We start from the raw sequence: 9,046 nt of genomic DNA, 5'->3' as shown, positions 1-9,046 counted from the left end.
TCCTTAAAAGATAAAACAGCTTGATGAACCAGAAAAACGGAATATAAAGACACCATTAATTGTTATTGATTCTGCAGGATCAGCATGAACAACTGGCAAGGATCAATGAGATAAAATGCAGTCTGCAAAATTTTAACTGTTTTCTTTCCCATTCAAGAGACATTTCTTTCTGCTCCCTCAGCCCAGGCTCTCACAGGTCCAAGCATACACCTACCACTCTGTCACAGATAATACAGCCAAAGATCATCTTTGCTGCTGACCCACCTGAGCTGGCTGGCCTCTGTCAGAGTCAGCAGAAGCAGCTCACAGAGGTGCTGAATGGCTCTGGTCTGTAGCCTTGCTTGGCTGGGCACCTGGCATCATTCTCTGCAGCCCTTCTCTGCAGCCATCTGTTTTCTCCACCTGAAATGTGCTCAACTGGTCATCCCTTCACGGTCCTTATCGTTGCACAGATTATTTTGTTCAATTTTGAGGTTGTTAAAACGGTAATGTCCAAGGTAAGATCTTAAATACATCTTAAATGTCTTGGGGATACTCTTGTTGCTACTGTGTAATGGTAGTGCTATAGGGATGCCCACTGTAGAATTTTTCAATAGGCACCAGGAGGCAAACTAGCTTAATAACTATTATTAAATGAGCCAAGCTGTGCAAAATGTGAAGTGTTTGGTTTTAGCGTGACACTATTTTCTTTTTCCTGGTTTGGTTTGCTAAGAGCTTGCACCCATTTCATTTAGCAGCAGCAGAAGAGGCTAAGCACTGCCCTGCTTCCATTATTTCCTTAGCCCTCCCTTAATTCCAGGTCTAAGCAAAGTGATAACATACCTCAAGGGGTGGCACGTGACAGCTGTGGAAGTCCTGAGCAGTCCTTGCAGAGTCCAGTATTGATTTGCTGAAAAAAGCCCTATGGTGTAATGCAACAAGCCCATCTGGATAGGTACAGGGAGGGAACAAGATCCCCACAGCAGTGGTGGTGAAGTCCAACAGCCTGAGTGGGCTGTGGGTCACGTTAAATGTGGATGCTTAAAACTTTGGGTATCGGGCTCTCAGGACTGTGATGGAGCATTAAATAAGTGAGTTACTTAAGGTTGGTTTGAAGAGACTAAAACATAAATGTGTCTCCATTCATTTCTCTCAAGTTTTGTTGAGCATTAGCATCAACAGTTTTACTTTCAGTGTGTTGTTATCTATGTAGAGACATAGGCGTACGCTGTCTCTCTTGGACAAAAAGAAAACCCATCACCTTCATCACATCTTTAACAAAGATTAAACTTAAGGGACAGTGTTATATTCCAATACAAGTGAATCTCAAAATCCCACACCTCATAAAGAGTAGGGATAACAGCTAAACTTTTCAGGAGAAGGTATGAAATAGCAAAAAAACCAGAGTGGTCAGGAGTTATTTTTACTTTCAGGCAGTTTGTTGCTTGCCTACGTGGCTAGGGAAAATGTTTATCCTGGCTAGCACATATCAAAGTGGAATACTCTCACAAATTCTGTAACATTTGAGTCTACTAAGCTCCAAGTAAAAAGACATACATGACATGGCTGTAACTATGTTCTTTTGTCGATCACTTCTATTTTTTCTTTTTAAGTGTATTTGTTTCATTCCAGAAGCTCCCTTCCTTTTGCTTGCTACGTGAGGGATGCAGGGCTCACCTGTTCTCTAATGCTATATCATCAACCTCTGTCTCTCTTTGCCTGTGATCAACATCCTTCTGAAACTGCTTCTAGCCCTGCAGTGTGACCTCCTGCCTGTGGAGGTCTTTCCATGACACAGCTGCTGTGACTCCTGGTGTCTGGACCAGTTTCTCTTAGTTCTGTACCCATTTTGAGAGACAGAAGGTATTATGATAGCCACGTGTTCTTTGTGTCTTGTGACCATGTTATGGGCTGACGTCACTATTGAGCTGTGCAGATTACTTAAGAAACAAAGATGATCTTGCACAGAACCCAGCAGCATCCTTGTGAACAAAAGTATATAGGATAATTATTTCAACTGTCACTTATATTGTAAAAAGATAACATGCACCTTTAAATATTATTGAACCAGCATTACTGAATTTTTTTCCTTGGCATAGTTGTATCATCACAGAGGCACTGCTTTGGATTTTTAAAATCAAATCAAGAGAGAAATCCTCCCACGTATGAAACATGTCACTTCAACTTAGTTATGTTAATACGCATGCATCCCATGTCTTTACAAGTAGTATTTCTACATGGCTATTCCGTGTCCACAGAGATGTCTGTATTTCAGTTAAATGACTCACAATGACCTACTATTTTTATGCATTAAGGGCTAGCTGGAGCATCAAAGATTTACTCTCAGCATTAATCTGTGAGGAAATTTTTATAAAATATATTTCTTGCACCAGCAAGACTAAAAAGCAAACCACACTGCAAAAATGAAAACTAATATACACTTCATATTTCTTTTGTAAAAACCAAACCAAGGTTGACTTTCCTTTTAGCTCAGAGTGCATCACTTGGAAGCCTTGTGTCTCTCTAACAAGGGTGAACATTACATGCCCTCAGCTCCTTTTTGTCTTTGCAGCTAGTAAACTGAGTACTTTTGGACCTCTTCTTTACCATCATGTAACGTTCCTGAATTCCACCTCCACAGAGTGTAGAACATTCTGTCCAAGCAGTCCATGGTTTCAGCCTACAAACTGGGGAAAAAAAAACTGTCATTTGACTAAGTCCAATTGTGTACTACTATGCATGCGTGCACACTTACATCTGTGGAATTTAAGATAGCACACTGTCTTCCTTATGCAGTGTGCAATTAAGGAAACCAATTAGATACACTCAAGCTGCATTTGAAAAACACTGAAAAATGTATTAAAAAAATAAATTTTATGTCTGGACTATAAAGCATAGAGATTGTTAAATGTCAGACAAGCATAAACCACAAATTAGCAGTGATTCATACCCTGATAATGCAAGCTATACAAATACTGTGTTTTACTGATTAGAGGCATCAGTGCTCGAGTACTGCCTCTTACTGAAAAAGGAGCCAATCTCTCACAGCAGTCTGAATTTAACCAAATTACTGAGCTGTAATTAACTGTGTGATTGCTGTGATGAAACACGGGCAGCTGCAAGCCGTTCTGCACTGCACCCCAACGCTGCATTGCACTCTTTTTTGATCACAACAGCTGTACTTCATTTTGTTGCCAAAACTCTCCCTGGACAGTAATACTGTAAAAAGCTACAAGAGCATCAGGAGGAGCCACTCACAAAGTCTTTCCTGTTACCGTACTACCCTAATGGTTGCACACTCACCTGGATATTGCTCATTATCAATATTTTTTTTTGCTTGTTCACTTCTTCTTTTCTCCCGGGCCTCCTTCCAACGCCTCTTTTCCATACCTGGGCCTCTCAGGCATTTCCTTATTCGACATTTTGTACGTTGGACAGTTTCTGGGCATGCTGTTCCTCCAAACTGTGGCTCTATTTTTATCATCCTGGTTCTGATCATGTGGCCCTTTCCACATGAGGTGTTGCATTCAGACCACTGGGACCACTCTGTTAGCTCACAGTCAATAGCTGCAAAGAATGAGAGTTATTACACAGAACCTGTGTTGTTTGGCAACCTCAGCAAAAGGCCAAAAAGAAACATACAAACGTGCCCAGTGAGTATCTGCATCCTAAATACACAAGTGAGAGTTCAACCTCCACGCTATCCAGCAGGTTTATGTGAGGCTACACGTTAAAATAGCCTGAATTCATTTCTAGCAGAAATCTTATTTGCCAGTTTTCCCCAAAATCTTTCTCAAAAACGGGGCTGGCAGATCACTTACCTAAGAACAAATGTCAATTATTTTCCTGTGCCTTCTTCAATTTTTCATTCTATACATTTACATTAAAAGCTATGGTTATATTTACAAACTATCTGATACCTAAGCCTTGCTCTCCTGGCAGATGTACAGCTTTAAGCTGGTCTATTTTGAGGCCCTGCCTAAAACCAAAGGGAAACAAAACAAGACGAACCTAAAAGGAGCTCTTTAAAGCAGAAAGAAAATGACTTGGTTCATATTTTTTCAGTTACGTAGCTTTTTCTTGCCACTAGTATTGTTAAGTCTATGCCTTAGAAGTTTTCATCTTTTCAGAGCTCCCTAAGTCTCACAGCCCCAGTAAATAATAATCAAAACGACATTTAACATTATTTAATATAAGCTGAGTTAGCAGATTGTGGTAGAAAAGCCTTTTCTAGCCAATACTTTTTGTGAAAATAAAAGCCTCAGAAACCAGTTGGCAACAGTGCACTAAAAGCAATCAGATCTTGTTCATTCAGCAATGCCTTAGTCTGTCGTTCTTCAGAAAGGCAGCAAAGCAACCAAAAGACTACAACACCCAAGAAGGGGGAGATTTTAGTGGAGTATGGTCTAAAACCAATGCTGCTGCTGCCTCCACACCATGCCCTGGCCTATATGACGTTCCTGGACTGCAAAGGGATGTAGATGAGTAAAAAGGGTACAATACAGGTCAGAGCTATATCGAAGATGGAGCCTTTTTCTTGTTCATTTTGTGGACCGAAAGAATGTGGTGAGTGATGCTAAACTTTTATTTCCTTCCTTCCTCACATGGGCACATGCTGCATGAAAAATAGGTTTTATAATTAATTCTGATGTTTAGTATTGGGAAGTGCACAAACTGTTCCCTGATATTATGGTACTGTGTTAATTATGGAGTAACCACGTACCCAAAGCAATACTGCTTATCACCATAAGTAAGGCTAGATGAAGACATAATCTAGCTCTCAATAGCTAGAAGCACACAATAAGAAATAAAATGCCCCTGTGGGTTGATGTAGAGTAATACAGACAGAGAGCAAGAATCAGAGCAAGAGAGTATCAAATCATTTGCTTACAGAGTTCAAAGAGGCAGCGAGTGCTCTTACTAACTGTTGACCCACTCTCTACAAACAGAATCAGAAGCAATCCATACAGCATTCCAGATTTCAGAGTGCATTCCCACAGCAGTTTTCCAGACGTGGCCTCACCAGGGCAGAGTAGAGGAGAGGGATCACCTCTCTCACCTTACTGGCCAAGCTCTTCTTAGTACATCTCAGGATGTCATCTGACTTTCTTGGCTACAAGGGCACGCTGCAGGCTTATAGTGAAGCTGCTACCCAAATGCCCTGGAGAACACCCCCTCCAGCAGGTCAGCCCCTAACCTGTACTGCTGCCTGTGATTATTCCTACCCAAGTGCAGGGCTCTACACTTGCTTGTGTTGAAGCTCATCATCTTCCTCCCTGCCCAGGTCTCACTGAGTGGCAGCACAGCTTTCTGGTGAGTCAGCCACTCCTCCCAGCTTTGGATCCTCAGCACGTTTGCAGAGAAAGGACTCTATCCCATCACTACTGATGAAGATGTTGAACAAGACCTGACCCGGCACCAACACTTACGGCATTCAGGCAGCATGCATTTCTCTGCTTGCTCCAGTTCCTCGTTGCAGTCTCCAAGCTCAGCTGCAGATTTCAGCACCCTCTGCCGGGTTCGCATTCCCTTCCCACACGTTACGCTGCAGTCGCTCCATTCAGACCACGGGGAGAGGAGGCAGGGAATAGTGTCTAAACCAAAGATAAAAAGGCAATGACTGCTTGTTATATGCAAAATACAAAAATATGAGTTTTGAAAACAACACAGGTGGGAAAAAAACACTTTTATCTGCTTTCCACCACCTATACTTTTTGTTGTCGCTTTGGACAAAATGAATCACGTGGTTTTACAGAAACTCAGGGAAAAAAAAATTAAAAGGCTTGCTTGTTTTTAATACCTCTTCATTACTATGTTTCTCTATATCTTATTCATCTCTGTACAGTCTCAATTCAGAGAATAAGCAGTCAGGGAAGTACATTTCAATAAGAACTCCTGTAAGAAACACGTACAGTTCCTGTACACTTGAGGTCAAACTGATCTAGTGTGAGATGGGATATTTATCTTCCACATTTAACTTAATTTCATTTTGTCGTTGTTGAGTACCTTGATATTTCTTAAACAAACAAACAAAAAATTAACAATATTCAGAGAGAGGATAAGGATGTACCTCACTTCCTGGACTGCTTGCAGGCTAAAAGGAAAGGGTGTGGTTTTATTCTTATGATTAAATACATCTTGTGGCCCATAAAATTAGAGTTGTTTACGTGTGTATGGCTTGTGAGTAGAGACACAGAGTAACAGCATACCACTAACTATGTTTTACCTATCCTCATGTTCTGTCGGTGAAAGTGGGACATAATGCACACTTCCTAAGGGATCCAATTTTAAGGAGAACCATAAAAAAGCAATGCTGCTCGTGGCTGGGCTGCGTTCTGTGGTGTGATGGAGCAGCATGTCAGAAATGATGTCTCTCTGCAGCAGAGGAGATGAATTCATGGACACTTACGGCACTCAGGCATCATGCATTTCTCTGCCTCTGTACTTTCTGCCTTGCATGTAGATCCATCAGCAGGAGTCATCTTGATCATTCTGTGTCGTCTTTTCATGCCCGTGCCACAGCTGGCACTGCATTCATCCCACTCTCCCCATTCGGTGACAAGACAGCTGCTAGGGGCTACACAAAGTGGATAGAGAAGATCCTTCAGTAGTAGAGTTCCTATGAAAAAACGTTTCAGGCAGTTCTACCATTGACCGGGTTTTACAAAGCTAAATGAAATACTTACAACATTCCTCATTTACAATACATTTCTCAGTTTCTTCAGTAGGCACTTTGCACATAGAGCCATCTTCAGGGAATTGCTTTACATATCTCTCTCTAGATCGCGTTCCCATTCCACAGGAAACACTACAGGGGGACCATGTAATCCAGTCAGACATCATGCAAGTGGAACCATCTAAAATACAGAGGACCATTTCAATTGCTAGTATTTACATGATTACCTCCCCACCCTCCAACAAATCTGCAGCTGACCATTTATGTGCAGTCATCCCCTCCTCTCTGTTGCTTACTTTACTGCTTTCCTTTTCACTTCTGTGTACTTCATGCACTCATTAGCTAGCTAAACTGCACAGTTCATATTAGACTTTTTAAATTTGTATTCTTCTGCAGTTACTCTTATTTTTTGCTATAATCCACATCATAAAGCAACTAGTACCTCCCACAAACTTGAAAAGCGAGAGTGGCCCTACACAATGTTCTTCTGCTCTACCCTTTCCTCTTGATTACCTTCATCACTGCAGCCTGGACCCATGCATGGCTGAAAATCTTGGGTATCGGGACAGGGCACGCTGAGGTCCAGCTGAGCTTTAAGCATTCTCTGCCTCATCCTCTTGCCCTTCTCACAGGTAGAGGAGCTGCAGGCTGACCACGGGGACCAGTTTGAATATATGCAGGTCTCAGGGGTATCATCTAAAAACAAGAAAAGGCAGTAAACATTAACAATAGGTTATCTTCCATCTGCTTCCCTTTATACTTGGCTGGCAATTATTTTAGATGCTAATATGAAATGCTATTTCCTTTTGCATTCTAAACTGCTCCATTTTAACCCAGAAGAAAAAAAAATGCCAAATTTCACTGGAAAAACAAACAAACAAACAAAAAAGCACACCACTGTATGTTGAACCCCCTAAAGGTGATCTTTTATTACATTCTTTATTGTTATTGTCACCTGCCAGCTACACGTGCAATGCCTTTTCTGTACAAATGAAGGCTAATAGCACATATGAGAAAAGTGTGAAAAAATAAGTCACTTCTTGACACAAAGTGGAACTTATTTCTGGTCCTAAGTCAGTTTCTTACAATATCTAGAAATCACAGTGGAGAACAGAACAGAATATAAATCAGTACAGCGCAGACTAATTCAAAAAGTACCTTCTTCTTTTTCTTCTGGTGCTAGATCTGCTACAATATCATCTATGTTATCAGGTACGATGTTGCACTGCTCCCCCTGCAAAGAAATAAATGATTATGGAGGCTGGATATAGGAATGTGTATGCACTGAGAGGCACTGCTGGAGCTACAGCAGCAAGAGGATACGCTGAATAACTGAATAAAATATGGTTGGACTACATGATCTCGTAGGTCCTTTCCAACCTAATGAACCTATGAACTCATAAGATCATGCTTTTTTTCTTCTATTTTTATTTTTATCTGCAACTAAGCAGATGGATTAATTACTGGAAGTTAGACAAAGAGTGTCCTAGGACAGTTTTAAATGCAATCGGGTTATTTTCTACCATTATATTTACTGGAGGTAGATTAGGGGGCATAGATTTGGTGGGAGTGTGATTTTTGTTTGCTTGAGGATTTTACATACAAAATAAATCCTACCTTGCGTGCGATTCTCTCGATGACAACTCTGGCTACCAGCTTGATAGATCCTCCTTCTGGATCATAAAACGGACTCTGAGGGTGATCTAAGCTTGTAAGCGGTCTGATCTTCTCTTGAGGAACCGTAGGTTTGTTGGGTGACTGCAATCAGAAGAAAAAAAACCATGATCATGGTTCAAAATGAAACAAGCAGAGTAGTGTACAGGCACAAATGGTATGACTGTGGATTAAATAGCTTTCATTCTTCACTGACTTCAGGTAAAGGTAGGTAAATAAACAGTCGAGATACATGACAAGTGGTCCAAATACCTCATAGCTAACGCCACTGTCTGTGCCAGCATCCCAGGGGATTAAATCCTGCACAACTTTCTGAACCCAGCCACAGTCCTTGGTGCAGAGATCCTCAGCAGACAGACCCACGTTCCAGTCGGGACTGGGTCCCAGCATGGTGAGGAAGGACATCAGGTGTCGGTGGCGATCAACAGAAAACTCAGCAGAGGGAGCAGCTCTCCTGCAAAACGAGTGCACACAGGCTTTTAGAGACCACATTCAAGTTTGCACTTAAGGAAACGGATGCTTGGTAATGTGAAACAGCAGCCTGATGCTGTGTGCAGAGGTGAGAGGCAGGACAGGGGGAGGACTGCTGCTCTGCACGCTATTTTCACGCTCCGTGTGCCATCTGCAAGGCAGCCTTGACATCATGGCAGGAGGTGTGCAGCTTAGCTGGGGAGACAGGGAGCAGTGGAGAGCTGCAGTAATACGTACATCTCAGTC

The 9,046-nt window shown here is 41.8% G+C and overlaps 1 protein-coding gene across 1 annotated transcript in view; it reads right to left on the bottom strand.

Moving 5' to 3' along the window:
- Nucleotides 1–1,922: 1,922 nt before the first annotated feature.
- SPON1 (spondin 1) overlaps nucleotides 1,923–9,046 on the bottom strand; it is a 145,427-nt gene continuing 138,303 nt past the window's right edge. The window contains exons 8-16 of the mRNA XM_065755470.1: nucleotides 8,582–8,783; nucleotides 8,273–8,413; nucleotides 7,814–7,889; nucleotides 7,169–7,351; nucleotides 6,666–6,836; nucleotides 6,389–6,556; nucleotides 5,409–5,573; nucleotides 3,283–3,546; nucleotides 1,923–2,666 (exon numbers count right to left, since the gene is read on the bottom strand). Of these exons, the coding sequence (XP_065611542.1) occupies nucleotides 2,503–2,666; nucleotides 3,283–3,546; nucleotides 5,409–5,573; nucleotides 6,389–6,556; nucleotides 6,666–6,836; nucleotides 7,169–7,351; nucleotides 7,814–7,889; nucleotides 8,273–8,413; nucleotides 8,582–8,783 (1,534 nt within the window). The 3' untranslated portion in view covers nucleotides 1,923–2,502. The remainder of the gene's footprint in view (nucleotides 2,667–3,282; nucleotides 3,547–5,408; nucleotides 5,574–6,388; nucleotides 6,557–6,665; nucleotides 6,837–7,168; nucleotides 7,352–7,813; nucleotides 7,890–8,272; nucleotides 8,414–8,581; nucleotides 8,784–9,046) is intronic.

Source organism: Cyrtonyx montezumae, unplaced genomic scaffold (genome assembly GCF_038088225.1).
Source record: "Cyrtonyx montezumae isolate F1298 unplaced genomic scaffold, pur_monq_1.0 scaffold_10, whole genome shotgun sequence".
NCBI lineage: Eukaryota > Metazoa > Chordata > Aves > Galliformes > Odontophoridae > Cyrtonyx > Cyrtonyx montezumae.
Note: the sequence above shows the minus strand (reverse complement) of the source record. Positions and strands in the feature narration are given on the sequence as shown.